Source organism: Mesoplodon mirus (genome assembly GCF_964341445.2).
Source record: "Mesoplodon mirus genome assembly, chromosome: 4".
Lineage (NCBI taxonomy): Eukaryota > Metazoa > Chordata > Mammalia > Artiodactyla > Ziphiidae > Mesoplodon > Mesoplodon mirus.
In genome coordinates this window covers 4,026,061-4,046,420 of record NC_138979.1, presented here as the reverse complement: position 1 = coordinate 4,046,420, position 20,360 = coordinate 4,026,061, and the positions used below count along the sequence as shown (strand labels likewise).

At 37.1% G+C, this 20,360-nt stretch overlaps 1 protein-coding gene across 1 annotated transcript in view; it reads left to right on the top strand.

Annotated features, from left to right (window-relative positions):
* Positions 1-743: 743 nt before the first annotated feature.
* The window catches only part of EPC1 (enhancer of polycomb homolog 1), a 95,519-nt gene continuing 75,902 nt past the window's right edge, over positions 744-20,360 (top strand). Inside the window, exon 1 of the mRNA XM_082620008.1 lies at positions 744-1,140. Within this exon, the coding sequence (XP_082476134.1) occupies positions 1,138-1,140 (3 nt within the window). The 5' untranslated portion in view covers positions 744-1,137. The remainder of the gene's footprint in view (positions 1,141-20,360) is intronic.

Here is a 20,360-nt window from a genome sequence, read left to right as displayed (position 1 = left end):
TGATTGATGTTCTTTTCAAAACAGTTTTTTAAAAGAACTAATGAAAAGCAGCACATTTCTAAGACCCCCCCCCCACCCCGCCCCAGACCCCCAAGGCTTCACCGGAGTTCAGCCTGGACAATGTACTTTTAGTACTGTATTTATTTTGGATTTTTACCACTTCCTGGAGGCCTGGAGGAGCCACAGTGGGAGGATCCAAAAAAACTCAGTACCACAGCCATTTTGTTTGTAAGGCAGACTGGTAGAATTCTATCAGCCGGCAAAGGTTTCTGAAACAATTTTTAAGAAGGAAAAAAAAAAAAGTATGCCTATTGTTTGTAATGTAGCCGCTAAAAATCATTATTTTATTTTTATTTTCTGCACAAATGGAAGTTGTTGTGGCTAATCAATTCTATTTTTTTTTTTTTCCCAAGGAGTTAAAGCTGCAAACGACATGAATTTTGTGCAAGGCTTCTTTAGGTACCTTCAGGACGTCCAATGGGGGAAAAAAAAATATGTTTTGATGGGAATCATTTTTCACCGGCCACATTGGTAACCAAATTAGACATCGATGTCGGTGAATGACCATCTGCTTAAGAAAAGCATGCTATTCCCTAAAAACCCACATGCAAGAAATAAGAGCGTTGCCGGATCGTCAAAGGGACATTTTCCTGAGCTCACGGGCGGTCGTGGGCGCTATTGTTTTGCAGTGTCACTTCGTAGCGAGCTCAGACTTTGTCATTTGGGGGTCTGTGTGTTTAAAAGCCCAGTGTAAAATGGCACTCACACTGCATTTTTTTCCGAGCTGCAGGAGGCGGGAGGAGAGGGGGACACTGGCCTCCCAGCCAATCAGGGCCCGCCTGCTTGCCATCGCAAAGTTGTTAACCCCAGAGTCTTCTAAGGCTGCCTCGGCCTCCTCTGCTTTTAATCTTCCGCGGATATTTCTCCGATTTCTCCCAAACGCCCACAGATCCTGGAGAAGCGACCGCGAGCAGCCACCGATCAGGGAAGAAAGTATGACTTTTTATTTACCCAATATTGTGAAGATGTTGGAAGATCCGTGTGCCGCCTGGAGGCTGTTGTTTCTAGGGACACAAGTGTCCAGCCTATATTGTTACAATTCTTTTTCCAGAACTGGCTTCTTCTTCGCCTCCGCTGATGGTAAGTTTGTAATTTTAAACATTTATGTTATTACATCTTTGAACGAGCCGCCAACTAAGAAGGATTTTCATTGTGTTTCTTCTAACAAAACCAATCTTTGTATTTTTCTTTAGCTTTGATCTCTGCACATTTCCAGCTAATCTTGTCTGGCTAATTTTTACCAAAAGAAAAAAAAATTAGTGTTTTTTTTTTTTTTAACCCCATGACTAAAGCTAAATATTTATGATATAAATTATACTTTAATTACTGTGAGCTAAGGGAAACTCAGCTATTTCAAGATGGACTTGTTTTGTGCCAGCATGTTGGTAATGCCAAATATGTGCATATCCTTCTTATAAAAATGATGTATTACCTAATTTGTCCAGGACTAAATGATTAGCAGGCAAACTATGGATGTATTTTGGTTTGAAATAGGCCTATTGTGGTTTTCTTGATGGATTACTTGGATACAAACTACAGAAAAGCTGCCCTTGGTATAATGAAGGTGGAGATTGACATAACCGGGTTTATATTAAGTTATGGCTGTTACTAAATAGTGGATCTTTTATTTGCTGATCCGATCTAAACTTGTGTTCCATGATAGTAATTCTCTGAGGCTCCTCATTAGATAATCTTTGCAGATCTATCTTGTTTTTCCTCCAAAAAGGTATATTTGGGAGACATTTTGTAATTTGGGGCATTTTTCTCATTTTTTTTCTCTTTTTGCACACGGTGGGCGATCTTTTTTGTTTTGCATGGATCTGTCCTGGTGGCGCTGTACAGCTCTCAACAATTTACGTCAGTTTCACTAAAAGAAAAAAGGAGAAAAAAAAAAGAGGTGGGGCAAGATTTGATCTATTATCCTCTCCCTTTATTTCCTTAAAGAAAGTTCGATTTGGTCAGAGGAAATTATTCAGTTGTATTAGTTTAATGTTTTCCGTGAACTGTGAAGGGTGAGAACAGACACGTCGTCACAGCCCGTCCGGGGAGCAGCAGGGCCGAGCATGCAGTTTGCAGTTGTGTTTTTTCTGATCTGATTATCTCTAGATCAGAAAATTTTCAGTAGTAAGCTGTCAGCTTACCCTCTCTTTCCTCAGTAACATTTTCCATTTTCCTTCTATTACAATATCATCCATTGCTAATGTCTTCAAGTGAACAAAACGTTTTGCGTTTTAGCTCACTGAACGTTGTAAAAGTTGAATTTCATTTTGAACCTAGGAATTTCTTAAATAACTATTCTAAGTTTCTCCTGGGAATTTTCTAGGAGTTCGAATGTAGTAAGAATGCCTACACTGTTGTTTGTTTTATTTTGAAGTGATACTTCAATTGAATTTATGTACATCCTTGCTTTAAAAAGAGCAAATATTTTGGAATAGGATAATTTTTTTAAGAATATGGATACAACTGCTTTTAACTTTAAAAATATTGGTATTTGTGTATCTAAATGCAGGGTAAATCTTTTCCATCTTTGTTCTTATTGGGAGTTATCTGATTAGAGAATATGGGATTTAGGCCCAAAGCCTCCCAAGAACAAAAATGTATATTATGATATGACATAGTTTTTACTGGTCTCTGTGAACATTTTAGTTGTTTATGAAGATAGTAAGTATGTCCTTAATTGAAAAAGAAAGTGGGAGAAATCAGTCATTGTACCTAAAAACACATTATTTTGCCAAATAAAACAAACAAAACAACTGAAATAGTATCCTAAACCACCTTTTCATATGATTGTAGAGATGATTTCTTGAGTCAAAATTTCTGGAGTTATTATTAAGTGTTTTTATTCACTTTGAAATATGTAAATGCTCATTTCACTAATCATTAAAATTTTGAAGTAAAAGAATGTGTGAAAATGACTAGGAATAGTATTTCCAATTTTTGTGTCCCTATAATTTATTTATCTATGTAGGACCTTTTCCTTGAACTTCAAAAATAATTATATATTATGCCTATATTTTGTTTATACTCTGCTATAAAAATTTGAAAATGTTCACTGTAACATTTTATCTTTTCATAAAATTTAAATGCCCCCATCAAGACTGGTTTTGACATTATAGATTATTTATAGAATGAAATACTGCAGGTGTAAATATATTATCTAACCCCCTGATTGTGCTGGAGTTTAGTTCCCCGAAGTTAATCTACTGAATAAAATATACTGCCCAATATGTTTATTGCTAAAATATTCTGTTATTCAGCTGGTGACTTTTTTCATTTTAATTTGTGAAAACTAAAAATGTTTATATAATGTAGCCCCCCTTTTAAAAACAGACTGATGCTGTGAAGTCCATATGTAGCTATGCAATGTTCTTTGTTCTCCTATATCATTGACTATTACATCATTGATTATGAGTAACCATTATAGTTACATCTTCACTTTTTAAAATCACCCATAGATACTTATGTTAAAGATATTCTTCTATCTGTGACTCTTACATCACTAAACAAGGAGGTTTAAATCTATGAGGCAAAAACAACTCATTGTTTTATATTATTCTCCATTTTCAAATCCACCTTGGGCTTCATTTTAGCTCTTGATTCTTTGGATGTTAATTTTTTTTTTTTTTATTGACAACATTTTGTAGGCATTTAGTTTGAGTTTGGTGAGATTATGATTAGAATGATTATAATAAACTATGTTTTATCAGAAAAAAAATTTATTTATTAAATTTGGTGTACAGGGAACTAACTCAGTTTTTCATAGTAACAGTTGCTAGATCATGAACAATAAAGGATTATTTTTTTAATCTTGAAATGTCATTTCAGTCAACAATTACACACTTATTTTTTTCTTGCACACCTTTTTATCACAGATAGTAGCAAGTAGCAAAATTGACTATGTTAAAATATCGTTATCATTTTTTTCACCCTGCCCATCCCTCTGAGGGAGGGGGAGGGGTCAATGAGTAGTGAAATGGCCAAAAAACAGTTTGCAGAAAGAAGAAATAAATAATGCCAAAGACATGGAAAATCTGTAAATCAAATTCCAAACAATAAACCTCAGAAATATGAACTTGAAATTATGAGGTTGGTCAATAATGGAAGTAAACTGAAAATTTTATTAAGACTTCATTTAGTGAACCAACATAATTTCCTAGTTTATTAATTTGTATGCAAATTAATTGTATGCATTAGTATTGCTAAAGATTGGGGAAATTTTCAGGTTAGCAAACCTATTAGGAAAGATGAAGTAACAAAGGGAAGAAACATTTACAGTGATATTAAGATGACATCATAAAATGCTGAAAATATCAATATTTGCCAGAACCAATCTAATATACCTTGGAATAAACTTTTTTAAAAGAAGGAAAAATAGCTAAAAATTTTGCCCTCTGAAAACCAAGTTCAATAGAGAACTGAAACTGTATATATTTCTAATTCCACCCTCTTTTTGTGCGTACTTACCTGTGCTATTTCTTGGACATATCATTACATGTTTTGCAAAGGAAGAGATGGGGAAAGAAAATAAGAGACCAAATGGGTGTTTGTGTTATGACTTTGTTTTTTATCTTTCCCAAAAGATTCTCAGATGGAGACTCTAAAGGGAAAGTAAAGCAAAGATAATGATTTCTTGAAGAAAAAGATGAAAGGAGTATCCTTTATACTTGATTTATTCAACATTTTTTTCTTTTGGGGGTTTGTTTGTTCTAGTTTTTCCTCCTATTATGTGCTATGATGCTAAAGGGCTGAGATACAATATTAAGACAAAGAGGCAAGGATCCCTGCTCTCAGGGAGTTTACAGTCCAATGTGGTTCAACATTTTAAAGATACTTAAATCTAAGGTCTTGGATGTGGGAGGTTCCCATCTGAGAATAAAGGCAAAATAAGATTTCTGGGGTAAAAACTTAAAAAAAATTTTTTTAATCTGTTTATATAGGATTTAAGTGTCCTTCCGTCCTTCTACTGAAGGACCATTATTTGGGACACAGTGAGGGGAAGATAGCCCTCAGATTTTAGATATAGCCCAAACAGATGCTATATAAATAGCTGGTTAGCTAATGCAAATTCCTATTGCAAAGTGAGAAATAAAATATTAACTTATTCCCTTGAGAAGAAAGGAGACAGGGATCACTCTGGTTGTAGGAATTTTGGATGTGTCCTTGTGAGGTCCATTTAATGAAAACTTTTTTTTAACGTGGTGAAGCCTCATTTTGTACATTTTGCTCTCCTTGTCATGAAATAAATGTCAATGTCAATAAAAATTGTGAGATGAAGCAGGGAGATACAATTATAGTGTTGAAGGATTACATCAGAATTAAGATCTTTATTTTGAAACCTTCTGAAAATTTTAATGATATTTATGTAACAGAAATTTTTATAATAACCATTTGTATTTTAATTTATGAAGGTAATATAATTAGACATTTAGCTAATGGGTAATTAGTTAAGTACATCAGATATGGAGCAGGAAAGTAAGACTGCTATTATATACAGATGAATTGGAAGGGAAGGAACTCTTCATTAAATCTCTACGTGTGATTTAAGATCACCTCCAGAATAAAGTCACCAAATTATTTTGTCATACAGCCAATTAAGATACTAAATGTATTATATCATATAGTTTGCTTTTGTACTAACATAGGATCCTACTGATAATGGTGTGAAAAAATGAGGAGATTTATTATTTCGACTAAATTAATAATCAGGAGGCAAGCCAGTTCTAGGTTTGGTTCAATAGCTCAACAATGTTATCAAGTTCCTTGGTAGGTTCCATCCTTTTACATTGCCGTAATGTCAGCAGTGTCTTTCCTCATAGTCACAAGATGGCTGCTGCAGCTCCAAGCATCATATCCTGATATTACAATTTCCAGAGGGAGGAGAGTTTCTCTTATGTATCTTTTTAGAAGGGACGAAATTCTTTCCCAGAGGCCCACAGCACACTGCTTCTTACAGTTCTTTGGCCAGGTTTGTAGGAAATGCTCATACCTAAACCCTTTCACTGACCGGGAGATTGAAGTTACCTTAATCGGTTTAGCTAGGGAGGATCTCTTGGAAAGGTGAACACCTGCTGAGTAGCCAGTGCTCAATGTGGCTAGCTCCCATTTGCTTTGTATAAACTTTAACAGCTTTCTAAAAACATTCTTCAATGATAAAACATGAATATCTGTTTTCATAGAGACCAGACTGCTCATGGATGCAGCTAATTTAGAAAAAAATAAACATTTAATTAGAGCTTACTATGTCCCAGCCTCTAGGTTAAATGCTACCTTTATTAAATATCTCCTTAAATCCTCACAGAAACTCTGGGGATAGGATAATTATTATACCCATTTTACAAATGAAGAAACTGAGGCTTAGAGATGTTTGGCCCAGGTTACACAGTAAATGAAAAAGCTGGAGTTTGAACCTGGAAAGTCTGAAATCAGAGCCTGTATAACTACCTATTCTTCTATACTGTCACACTGGATATTTGTGAATTTATGTTCTGTAAATTGGCATATTTTAAACGCACTATATGATACCCCTGTTTAAATGAATCCTCTAGTGACTAATTTTATAAATCTAATAATCTTTTCTTAAGATGAGTAGTGCTTACCTAATTTATCAGTTGTACATATCTGAATTTTTGTATGTTGAATTTGCTGAAGGCACATGTACTGCATCTCATCTCTTCAGGAACATCTCATGAAATTCTTTTAGAAGTTGCATTTCTATAGGGAAAAAAAGATCAGAGAGTAGAGAGTCAGTGAGGCTTTGTTGAAGTGGGTAAATTCATGATTCATAACACTAGGTCGAAAGAGAATACTGGCTCCTATTTCACAACTTACAAGGTCAATTTTATGTACAAAATGTTTCCATCTTTGGGATGTATGGAAGTTTTCCCCTCTGGGATATTTTTGGGGGATTTGGTGTACTCTGGATCCGTGGATCTCAGACTTGAGTGTGCACCAGAATCACCTAAAACACAGGTGTCTGGGCCCACACCTGGGCTTCCTGGATCAGTGGGTCTGGGGTGGGGCCAGAGAAGTTGCCAGCCCCCAGATGCTGCCGATGCTCTCAGTCCAGTGACCACCCTTTGAGACATTGCTCTAGAGGATCAGATGGTACCTGCCGTGGTAAATATTCTAGCTTGAAATATGCCAAACTGTAAAGGATGTCATTTCATAAATGGCGAATATATGAATAAATACATATGCAGGATTGAATAGGTGGTCAGGATAGCCTGCTTGAGAGCTGAGTGATGACTTGAAGGAGGATTCCTCTTATGCCTCAGCATGAACAACACATTTGAGACTTATTTTTCCATCAATTCATATATATGTGTGTTTTTAACTTAAAAAAAATAATCCATAATTTACCAATTATTTTTAAAAGCAAGTAAAAATAGAACTTAGTTGTACTCGGTAGCAAGTTACATCTGAAAAAGACTTGTGTATCTGTGGCATTTTGATGGTTTTTCCCAAGATTTTATCCCACCAGCCACTAAAGCCCCACTTTCATTAAAAGGACACAGTTTCGATGAGACTGAGAAAGAGAGGCCATCATGCCAATGACCTATATTTAGCTCTGAAACTCAGGCCGCTGCCCCAATGCACTGGAAACCCTCCATCCTCCCAAGACAGAGGTCACAACCTCCAGCTGAAAAACACTCTCACGTGCCAAGGAGCCAAGAGGGCCTTTCCAAGAGTTTAATTGCTTCACTGCTTTGAGACATAAGAAACAAGTTAGGGACTTCCCTGGTGGCCCAGTGGTTAAGAATCCGCCTGCTAATGCAGGGGACACAGGTTTGATCCCTGGTCCGGGAAGATCCCACATGCTGCGGAGCAACTAAGCCCGTGTGCCACAACTACCGAGCCCGCGTGCTCTAACTACTGAAGCCCGCACGGCTAGAACCCGTGCTCCACAAGGAGAGAAGTCACTGCAATGAGAAGCCTGTGCACCACAATGCAGCCAAAAATAAATAAATAAATAAATTTATTTTAAAAAAAGAAATAATTTAGTTCTGAAGGCTTTTGCACATTTTTTTTTTTTTTTTTTTTTTTTTTTTTTTTTTTTTTGCAGTATGCGGGCCTCTCACTGTAGTGGCCTCTCCCATTGCGGAGCACAGGCTCCGGACGCGCAGGCTCAGTGGCCATGGCTCACGGGCCCAGCGGCTCCGCGGCATGTGGGATCCTCCCGGACCAGGGCACGAACCCGCGTCCCCCTGCATCGGCAGGCGGACTCTCAACCACTGCGCCACCACGGAAGCCCTTGCACATTTTTCATTAAAGTATAAAGTCCAAGAAACAAACCTCCCACATAAATGAGTAAAAAACAGACAGCCAATTCAAAGTCCTTAACATTTCCAGAAGCCTGTATAAGCGTTGAGTTATCCTTGTATCCACTGGAGGCCTCGTCAAGAAGCTGGGATGAAGTACCCCGAAGAGGCAGCTTTGTACTGATTTTGTCCAGTATCAAAAAGCATCACTTAGCACCTATGTAATAACAGACACACATCATTTAAAATGGCCAGAACTGCCAGAACTGTGCTGTCCAGGACAGTGGTCACTAGCCACATGTGGCTATGTGAATTTAAATTTGAAGTAATTAAAATTAAACATTCAGTAGCTACACCTGGCTGGTGGTTATTGGACAACAGATTTATGGAATGTTTCTGTCTTAGTCATTCAAGTTGCCGTGACAGAATATCATAAACTGGGTGGCTTATAAATGACCGAAATTTATTTCTCACAGTTCTGGAAGCTAGGAAGTCCAAGATCAAGGTGCCAGCAGATTCTGTGTCTGGTGAGGGTCCACTTCCTGGTTCATAGATGTGTCCTCGCACGGCAGAAGGGGAGAAGGAGCTCTCTGGGGTCTCTTTTACAAGGGCACCAATCCCACTCATGAAGGCTCCACCCTCATGACCTAGTCACCTCCCAAAGGCCCCACCTCCAAATGCCATCACATCGGGGGCTAGGATTTCAATATATGAATTGGAGGGGGGGGGAGGACATAAACATTCAGTCTGCAGCAATGTCCGTAGTTGTGGAAAGTTCTCTTGGAACTTCAGACCACGGTAGGCTCACACTGTAGACCAGTGGTTCTCAACTCTGTCTGCACTTAGAATCAACCAGAAACTTAGAAATAAAATGCCTGCACCCCATCCTCAGAGGTTCTAGCTGATCTGGGTGGAATCTGGGCGTAAGCATTTTCCAAAAGCTGTCCACGTGATTCTATCAATAATACATAGCCAGGGTTGAGAATTGCTGAGCGACACTATGGAAGAGAACCACTAAACCAAAAATTGGGGTGGTCAGTAGATTGTGTTGCTACTTCTCATCTCAATCCTTCAAAAGCTACCATCCATCTTCTAGGAAGTGAGGAAGGTTCAAACTGAAAGAATAATTGGACGGTCCGACCAGTTCTGTCAACATATTCTGATTGCCTAATGAACAACTTTAGTTGGAAGAGAAATGGATCAACTGCCACTCTTCAGTTACAAGTTACTTGATGCCCTCAAGAGTGAGTCTTGTATATTGAAAGACTATAGATAGTCTTGTATATTGAAGGACTTTTGGTTTCACTTATATAAACACCTCCCAACTTTTTATATACATTTATACCTTTATTACATCTGATTGCCTACTTTGGTACTTTAGCAGACATTTTTAAGACGTTAAGGAAGTCTTACCTATCTCATAAATTGAACTTCTAAATATGGTGATTCTTAAGTTCTCTTTAATGTTTCTACTTCATATAACTTAGTAGGAATTCTACTTAAATGTGTAATAAGCTAACCCCTTACTCCATTAGGTCAAATGTTCTGAAACAGAACAATTACATAGACTAAAAAACATTTCTGTACTTATTCTAAATCTTTCTGAAGTTAAAAGATTCCTACCAGGCTTCCCTGGTGGCGCAGTGGTTGAGAGTCCACCTGCAGAGGCAGGGGACACGGGTTCGTGCCCCGGTCCGGGAAGATCCCACATGCCGCGGAGCGGCTGGGCCCGTGAGCCATGGTCACTGAGCCTGTGCGTCCGGAGCCTGTGCTCCGCAACGGGAGAGGCCACAACAGTGAGAGGCTCGCGTACCACAAAAAGAAAAAAAAAAAAAAAAAAGATTCTTTCCTACTAAGAAAAGAGTTATCCTACCAAACAATTTGTGCTGTTGCCGTCTCAAGTTTATTTTTTGTCTGCCTTCTCAGCTAATTGAAGTTTCTTGATGAGCAGAGATTTTGATTAGAACACAATTAGATCCTTGTCTGAGACACTGATGTGACACAATGAGCCTTATTTATGTTCACTGTATCAAAAAAAACAAAACAAAAACTATTCTCAAAGCCTACTTCCCTGAGATATTGAGTCATATCTTTACCTTTTTTTCAAGTCAGGTCAGAATCGTTGGTCCCCGTACAAGTGGCTACATCAACTGACAAATATTTGGATTTCTCATTTCTTAATCTTTTAGAATATATAACTGTCCCTTAGAGACCTTTAAACTTGGCAGTCTTCTACATTCTTTTTTTTTTTTTTTTAGTTCTCTTAATAATTTTATTTTCTGTAAATAAACATGTTTCACATTTAAGGATTTCAGTTTCCCCCACCACATAAGAACACTCCCCATGGGGACAATCTTGTTTTACTTCCCAACTGCCAAAAATGGAATTTGATAATAGACGTAGCTCAGTAGAAAAGGCAGACGTTACTTATAAGTAACTATTCAATTACAATTATGAGAAAACTTAAGAGCTGTCTACTTATACCCATTCCTGTGAAAAATAACAATCAACACAATAATAGAAATAATAGCTACCATTTATTGAGCTTTACTGTTTCAGGCACTGTGCTAAGGGCTTAAAGTGAATTATGCTGTGTAACCCTCAAAGCCCTGTGAATACTACCGTCCCCCCAATTTCCAGAGAAGAAGAAAATGGAGGCTTAGAGAAGTACTGTCTCAAGAGCCACAGAATTAGGGATCAGGGGAGCCAAGGTTGCAATGCAGGCTGTCTGCCTTGGAGCCCCTGCCCTTAATCACTGCTACAAGCTACAAGCACTCAAAGAACTCAAATAGAAGTCCCTCTCGTTCCAGGTTATCTTCATAAAGTAGTATTAAAAAGTGGAAGATGTAAATGAAAAAGAAAAAGGCCCAAAAAACCTCCAGTTATCCTATTATGGGGGGAAAACACCAAAACCCAAAAAACCCTGTACTATTTGATGTTACTTTTCTTAATCAAGAAAACAAAATGCCATAGCATACAGCTCAGAGCAAGTCATATAATAAAAATACCAAGAAACAAAATAAATAAAAATGTACATATAGCATCATTAGGCTCACTTTAGTCTAAACAAATATAGAATATTCCAGTCAAGAAATCAATAATTCTTGCAGGCTCCTACATTCTTTCACATTCTGTCTTGTAGGGCAATCAACTCTTGCAGATATTAACAGATTTAACTGACACTGAATCTCTCTCATGGCTTTGGTCTGACTATGTGGTCACAATTTCCAAGGCGATTCGATTGACAAGGTTTTTTTTAACTCCCAGATTAGCTGACTGGAAGTCTCTCCATACACATTTCTGTTGAAGACGTTATGAGAACACTTTAAATACACAGCTTTGACCAATCTGAGTTCCTCGGTCTGCCCTTTACAACGTGTATATCCTTTGGCCAGTTACTCAACTGTCCAGAACCCCAGTTTTCTCTTCTATGAATCAAAGTGATATTACTTACTCACCTGGCTGCTGTGAGGTTACAGTGGGGTTCATGCATCTAAAGCTAGAATAGTGCCTGACCTGACATAGCACGCAGTATGTGCTTTAAGTTCATTTTTTCAGTCGCTCCTGATTTTAGGGATCAAAATCAGCCTTACTTGGTGTGATGGGAATTAAAAAGACCACTCTACTCAGGTGTAAGGTTGTTGCAATATTAGAGAGGCTCCCTTTGTCCTCCCCCAGGTCCTCTACAAAAAGTCAATGAATCAGCTAGCCTCTCCAAGAATTAAGATTCCTTTGCTAACTGCTCTTCACTCATTAAATAAATCCTTATTGAGCTTCTACTACATTAAAGCAACAACTATATTGCGCAGGGCCTTAAAGGATTAAAGGGAGAACAGAAGAGAAAGATTTGGGAATTGGGGTAAACTTCGTGGAGCAGGTACTTTTGACCAGAACCTTGGAAGGTGGATAGGCTTTCAACATGTAGAAATTGAGAGAAGACATTTGGGTAAAGAAAGCAGTGTGAGCATAGGCAAGGAGAAGAGAAAACACTATGGCACTTGGGAATACCAGCTAGAAGTCCGGTGTGGGTAGACAGTAAGCTGTAATGCTTGGGGGCTAGAAACTGGGGGGAGATAGACCCATGATGGTAGCTGGGAAACAGCACAGGGAGGACGTGGAATCCCAAGCTTGGGAACCTGGATATCAGTCATTGCCCATCAAACATCAGTTCAAGTGCTTGTAACTGGCCAGAAAATGGTGATGGGATAAATAGGGAGGAACTACTTCTTTGTTATATAAACCTGTTTACCCATCAGGCTGGTAGAGGAAAACTCCAGTGGTCTGGATCTCCGGCCAGATAAGTTTTGATGGGAAGAGTAAAGAGAAGTAAAATAGGTTGAAAGTTTGGGACAATTTTCAGTTAAGTGTGGACACTGGGCAGCAGGGGGCAGCATGAGGGCACTGAAGAATTGAAAGAATGCAGAAGGGATTTATTTGCTTTTGTTTACTACTTCTTGGCAATTATGAGTTTGTATCTATAAGGCTACTTGTATTGATAATACCTTAGTATTCTTTTCCCCCAAATGAATAGAAATGTAAAGAGAAAAGAAGAAAAATAACAGGCTGGCTAATGGCAGAATGACATTGCTCTTCATTTGAGACCATAAAAATAGACGGTTTTCTATGTATTATTTCCTTTCAAATGTATGGGAACTCAAATTTCGTATAAAATTTAAAAGTATACATTTCAATTGGAAACACATCTTTATTTGACTCTTTAGGATTTTGCATTTTTTTGGAAGCACACTTGTTCAGCCACTCTATGTTAAAGGAACTAATGAAACAGTGGGGGAAATCTTGAAAATAAAATTTGAGTGAAACGATGAATAGAAATTTTAAATACACATTCTATTTGACATACCAAATACATGGAATTTCAAATTTTGTTTTTTTATGATTATGAAATTTTATTTTAAAACTGTTTATTCTTTAGATCTAAAATTCAAGATTAGCTACACTAAATTTCATAAAATTTTTCTGGCGTAATTCACCTCCTACTAAACTTTTAAAAAGTTTGGATGGTTAGTGATGTTAAGAGTGGAAAATTGGAAATTTCCAGGTAGCTTCTTTTTAGCTCTGGAATTTACCATTGCAAATGCTACATTACACCCAACAGAGAAACTCTCTCTCTCTCTCAAGTGTGTGAGGAAGGTGGTATCACACTTTCACACACTTAGGGAGGAACTTTCTTCTCTCTGTTCCTTCGTGATTCTCTCATTGTCCATCATAGATGTTTAGGAGGTCGTGAGCCCTGTGTGAGTTCCTCATGTACTGCTCTTTGCTCCCTCATTTCACCTTTGCTTCTTTCCATGTACTGCCATAACACCATTGTCACTTTAATAGATACATAAATTACTTACTTTTTTTATTGAAGTATAGTTGCTTTACAAGGTTGTGTTAATTTCTGCTGTAGAGCAGTGATTCAGATATATATATATATATATATATATATATATATATATATATATATATGTATGTTCTTTTAAAAATATTCTTTCCATTATGGTTTATCATAGGATATTGGATATAGTTCTCTGTGCTATATAGTATGTGTTGTTGTTTATCCATTCTGTATATAATAGCTTACATCTGCTCACCCCAACCTCCCACTCCATCCCTCTCCCGAGCCCCTCTCCTTTGGCAATCACATGTCTATTCTCTATGTCTGTGAGTCTGCTTCTGTTTCGAAGATAGGTTCATTTGTGTCATATTTCAGATTCCACATATAAGTGATATCATATGGTATTTGTCTTCTCTTTCTGATTTACTTCACTTAGTATGATAATCTCTAGTTGCATCCATGTTGCTGCAAATGGCATTATTTTGTTCTTTTTTATGGCTGAGTAGTATTCCATTGTATATATATACCACATCTTCTTTATCCATTCATCTGTCCATGGACATTTAGGTTGTTTCCATGTCTTGGCTATTGTAAATAGTGCTGCTATGAACATAGGAGTGCATGTATCTTTTTGAATTAGAGTTTTGTCTGGATATATGCCCAGGAGTGGGATTGATGGGTCTTATGGTAGTTCTATTTTTAGTTTGTCAAGGAATCTCCATACTGTTCTCCATAGTGGCTGTATCAATTTACATTCCCACCAACAGCATAAGAGGGTTCCCTTTTCTCCACACCCTCTCCAGCATTTGTTATTTGTAGAGTTTTTAATGATGAATAGTCACATAAATTGATGGCTGACTATTCCATGATGGTTGAATATTGATTTCCAACTTCATTATGGAAAATCTGAAATGATGAATAAACTTTCGGTTTAAGATAGTTAACCTGAAAATTAGTTCTTAAATATCATGAAAGGAGATGAAAATAAACCACTTTGTAAATTTATGAAACATTTCCAGTATATTTTATTTCAACCATTTGTAAACATGAAAATATAAAGATATAAAATTATTTTAAATGTTCCTTTCAAACCGGGGTATTACAGAATATGCACACAGGACATACCCTGTTTGTTTTTACACAAATTAAGTTCATTAAGGACAATGCCATCTTTTTCTTTGTATCCCCCATGGTTCATAATACAATGCTTGCACAGAGATGGAGCCCCATAAATGAAACACTGTTAGGAAAACCTATTAAAGTATATAAAACGTAACCTAGTTTTTTGCCGTAGGATTTAAATGTACTCTTCATACTTTCTTCATACTTTTCAAATCGTTATTGGTTAAATTGTTACTATTATTGTTGTTATTGTTGCTGTTTGGTATTTTTTTCTCAGTGCTTGGACAATAATATTGTGTTAATTGCTTTCTTAATTTATTACATAGAAATTCCCTGCACTTTTCCAGTGATAATATCAGACTAACTGCAGACATTTTATTACCAGACTTAATTATTTTTATTTTTTATTTTTTGCGGTATGCAGGCCTCGGGCCTCTCACTGTTGTGGCCTCTCCCGTTGCGGAGCACAGGCTCCGGACGCGCAGGCTCAGCGGCCATGGCTCACGGGCCCAGCCACTCCGCGTCATGTGGGATCTTCCCGGACCGGGGCACGAACCCGCGTCCCCTGCATCGGCGGGCGGACTCTCAACCACTGCGCCACCAGGGAAGCCCCAGACTTTATTTTGACCATTTCTGCTTCAGCTTTTGTTTCGAAGTTTGTATCTTTTCCATATTAATTCTGAATCTTTATTTTCCAGTTTTAATGATATATTTGTAAGCTACATGGATTTCTCAGATCACATTTGACCACACTTATGGCAAGACTACTTCTACTAAGCATCCTTTAAGAACGTTTTGTTTAATCATCAAGTGTTACTAATTATCACCTAACACAGTATAACATCGACTCATTGAAATTACTCTCTCCCTAAGGCATATCTTCTAGGACTTTATTTGCTCTCATAATCTTCATAAGGGCCTTCTATACTATGTAAACATATAGTCAGGAAATGCTGAAGGCATAGTTTCCATGGAAGTCACGTATCTCAAATTTAATTTTCTTTTCTCAGCTTTTTACATTTAGAAAATTTCATGTATCCCCATTTTTTTTCGACCAACTACAGCAATGGGGAGGTAATCATAAAATATGAGTTGGAAGCATTGGAAGGGATCAGTAAGTCTTAGTCCTTTTTTTCAAAGTTGAAGATACTGAGGTCCAGGGAAATTAAGATCAAGATCACACAGCTAGTTGGTGGCAAAGCCAGGATTGGAGCCTACATCTTTTAAAGTAAAATGCTAGTAAATAAATATTTAATACAGATGAGATAGCCTAGTGTGAATTATTTTTTAATTCATTGATGACAACTATAAAAATGTAATATGGCTTAAAAAGCTCTTTGCTTTTAAAAACTAGTCTTAAAAACTCACATAATGGAGACAATATTATTATAAAATTAGACTATTTCCTGTATACTTAAAATTGTTTTGTTTTTTTATTCCCATGGGGAATTAAGAAAGACCATTATATAGAATATTGTTAAAAATTAATGCTGAAGAATCATTGTTTTTCAAGGAGATCATGAAAGTTTAGTTATTCAAAAAAAGCACAGGTTATGGAACAACCCAAGAAAATAAAGGCAAAGAGAATTCTCTTAAGATGGAAGGAGGGTAGGGGCTTCCCTGGTGGCGCAGTGGTTGAGAGTCCGCCTGCCGATGCAGGGGACACGGGTTCGTGCCCCGGTCCGTGAAGATCCCACATGCCGCGGAGCTGCTGGGCCTGTGAGCCATGGCTGCTGGGTCTGCGCATCCAGAGCCTGTGCTCCGCCACGGGAGAGGCCACAACAGTGAGAGGCCCGCGTAACGCAAAAAAAAAAAAAAAAAAAAAAAAGATGGAAGGAGGGTAACTAGATGCTGGAGAAACACGCAATAGTGTCCCCTACAAGCCTGATGTGAAAAAGTGTGTATGTGTGTGCATGCATGCGCACACAGGCACTGGTATTTTTGTGAAGGGAATGAGAAAGGATGGGGTTTGGAAAATTATTCAAGAGGGAACACTTTTTAATTTAGATAGAATTTCTTTTTTTTAAGGTTTGGGTTTTGAATGTTTTTATTCAAGAGAAAGGAGGACTAAACAGCTAGTGTAAAACCAGTGTAGTGTTTATGTTAAAATGAAGGTAATTAGGACCTGGGTCACCCTATCTGAGCAACCAATTTTCCACCCTCCACTGGAAACTATTTCTTAGTCTATAAGAAAAATACTCAGGTTTTTTGGTGAAAAAATATCTAACACTTATTGAAATCTTACTATCATGACAGGAACTGAAGCTATCTTGTAAGATTTTGTAACGATTAAATGAGATCATGCAAGTAAAGCACACAGGCCAAAGTAAGAACTCACTAAATTTGTTTATGTGGCTTATTTATCTATTCCAAACAATACTTGGAAGTATGCATTATCTCAGTGTAGTGTAGAAGTTAGGAATTTTATCCAGGTTCACAGAGCTAGGAAAGAGCAGAGTGGAGATTCAAACCCAAATCATGTCTGACTCTGTAGCCAGCACTTTTAACCACTATATTACACTCTTTTAACAATTGTTCTTAAATCTCCTCCATATCATCATCTGCCAGAAACCTTGAATGCTGCTTTAAAGGTAAATTAGTGAACAAAGTCAAGAAAACATTTTTATTTTCTGTTCTAAATGGGGGTTTAGATAAGGAAAAATTTGAGAAAACTATAAAAATTTATAACCATAAAAAGTATAATACAGGTACACTTTTTATCTCAAAATAATTCAAACTTATCAAAGATTTCCTAAATTTTTATCTTGTGCTAGACACTCTCTCTAGAATAACTGAAAATATATGGCAAGATAAATTAAAAGTGGTGAAAGAAAGACTATTGAAAAATAAATAAAGTGGGTGAATTTTGGTGTTGTCTTGAAGATTTCCTATTTAAGAAAATGTCTAAAGGGCCCTAGACTAGCAATAAAATCTTCTGTGATCAACTGCACGATGTGAGCAGCTGATAGATGTTCTGTTTCAATGTGTTATTTGGGAGCAAATATACCTATGCCCTTCCTAACCAACTATGGTGAAATGGATATTAAATAGCATATTCTTCCTTATATTTATATGGCACTTTGCAATTGTCAAAGATTTTTCACAATATTATCTCTCTTTTTTTAACATCTTTATTGGAGTATAATTGCTTTACAGTGGTGTGTTAGCTTCTGCTTTATAACAAAGTGAATCAGTTATACATATACATATGTCCCCATATCTCCTCCCTCTTGAGTCTCCCTCCCTCCCACCCTCCCTATCCCACCCCTCTAGGTGGTCACAAAGCACCGAGCTGATCTCCCTGTGCTATGCAGCTGCTTCCCACTAGCTGTGGGTTTTACATTTGGTAGTGTATATATGTCCATGCCACTCTCTCACTTTGTCCCAGCTTACCCCTCCCCCTCCCCGTGTCCTCAAGTCCATTCTCTATGTCTGTATCTTTATTCCTGTCCTGCCCCTGGGTTCTTCAGAACCATTTTTTTTTTTCTTAGATTCCATATATATGTGTTAGCATATGGTATTTCTTTTCCTCTTTCTGACTTACTTCACTCTGTATGACAGACTCTAGGTCCATCCACCTCACTACAAATAACTCAATTTCGTTTCTTTTTATGGCTGAGTAGTATTCCATTGTATATATGTGCCACACCTTCTTTATCCATTCATCTGTCGATGGACACTTAGGTTGCTTCCATGTCCTGGCTATTGTAAATAGAGCTGCAATGAACACACAATACTATCTTATTTGTTCTTCATAATGGTCTAAGAGGGAGGAGAAAAAGTATTCTCTTAGATCAGGCATACAAGAAGCTCAAGGCCCAGAAATGAAACCATTTCTATAGGCTCATGCTGCTGTAAATGGTAGGCCTGAGATGAGCATCTGGATCTTCCAACATGGAAGCCAGTGTTCGTTCCTTCCAGTACAGAATGCTGTGTCTAACTACACTATGTTGCTACTTTGAATGCAAAATGTTACAAAGGATTGGACTCTTTTTTCACACAGCACTCACCCTGAGAGAAACCTGTAGCAACCTGTGTAGAGAGGCCCTGACCCCCTGGGGAGGTGGCTTGACCAGATTTGGAGATTAAGCAGTCACTGGGCAACCACCTGGTGAATCAGTTGGCAATGGGGGGAGGGGGTACAGCAGAGGTCCTTGTAGATTTCAACATAGGAAACAAAACTCCGAAATGGAAACAAAACAAAAAGATGAGTGTTAAGAGTTTAGATTAGTTGGTATATGTATCGGTCTCTGGTTTCATTTGAGGATTTCTTAGTTTTGTTTCCTTAGCTAAGAGTTTTGAAGCCTTTACAATGAGTGTTATTTTTTAGACTGTATGTACAAAAATAAAGCTCAGAAAAGTAGAATGACCTATTCAAAGGAATAGAATAAAAAATATTATTAAGAAAATAGCTCATGTGGGTTGATCGTGACTTTTGTGTCAGGTCCCTGCTAAACTCTTTGCATTAATGATTTCATTGAATCAATGTAACAACATAGGTGATAGATTGTATCATGATTCCTATCTTATGGATGGAGAAACTGCAGCTCCAAGAGCATAAGTAAAAGTAAAAAAAAAAAACCTCTCTGAATCAAAGTTGAACATGCCCTTTTTAGTGGAGACACTTTTGGAAAGAAATGTAGCTAAACATTTTAGTTAATTTAGTATTAAACACCAAATATATTGCCAAAGTATAGCAACCTGCTCAATTCTAGTGCCTGTCTCATTTGCACTGTTTTTACCAGGATAAAAATCTTAAGAAGTGTTAATAAAGATACATTTTTACATTTATAAGAACTTTATGTTTTTTCAAAGTTCACATGTGAGACTTCTTAAGTAATTAGATAACTTGATCAGATAAAACTTCTATTTCCTTGAATTGCCTAGGTTAGAATTTCCCAAGGTGTGCTTTTATAAAACTAAAGGTAATAATTGATAGTACATGCATGGTAAGGGGTTGCAAGGTGAGATAACTTTGGAAAATACTGTTCTAAGTAAATAAATGTCTGCAGGACTTCTTTGAGCCTATACATTGTGAGCCTGTATGTATTTTAAAGAGAAAGATATAATAGGCAGTATTTCCCTGACTTATTGGTTTTATATGGAACTCTGATGGAACTGTCATCTCAGAATATAACTTCTGGGATTAGTGTTTTATGAAACATACTTCTGAAAAAAACGCTAAGCTAACATTTGGGAAGAATATTTAATGAGGTGGGACTATCTCAAATTATACTGAGAAGTGAGGACCACAAAATAATATACAGTATTATTCCAATGTTATAAAATAAGAAAGTGAAAAACAAAAACAAAGCCAGAAAGACTGGAAGGAATAAAAACATCAAAAAGTTAACTGGCTTATGAAATAAATCTATTAACACCAAAATATATATCCAAATATATGTGTTACCACAGTGTCCTTGTGCTGCTTGTAGCTAATGAGTCTAGTGTCTGGGAAACCTAATTCAGAAGAAATTTTAAGATCTGGGTGTGGCGTATGCTCTTGTCAGTAACTCACTTAAACAAGTCAGGTTGGTCGTTTGTTTACTATTTCTGCAACTTTAAAGATGGAAGATGTG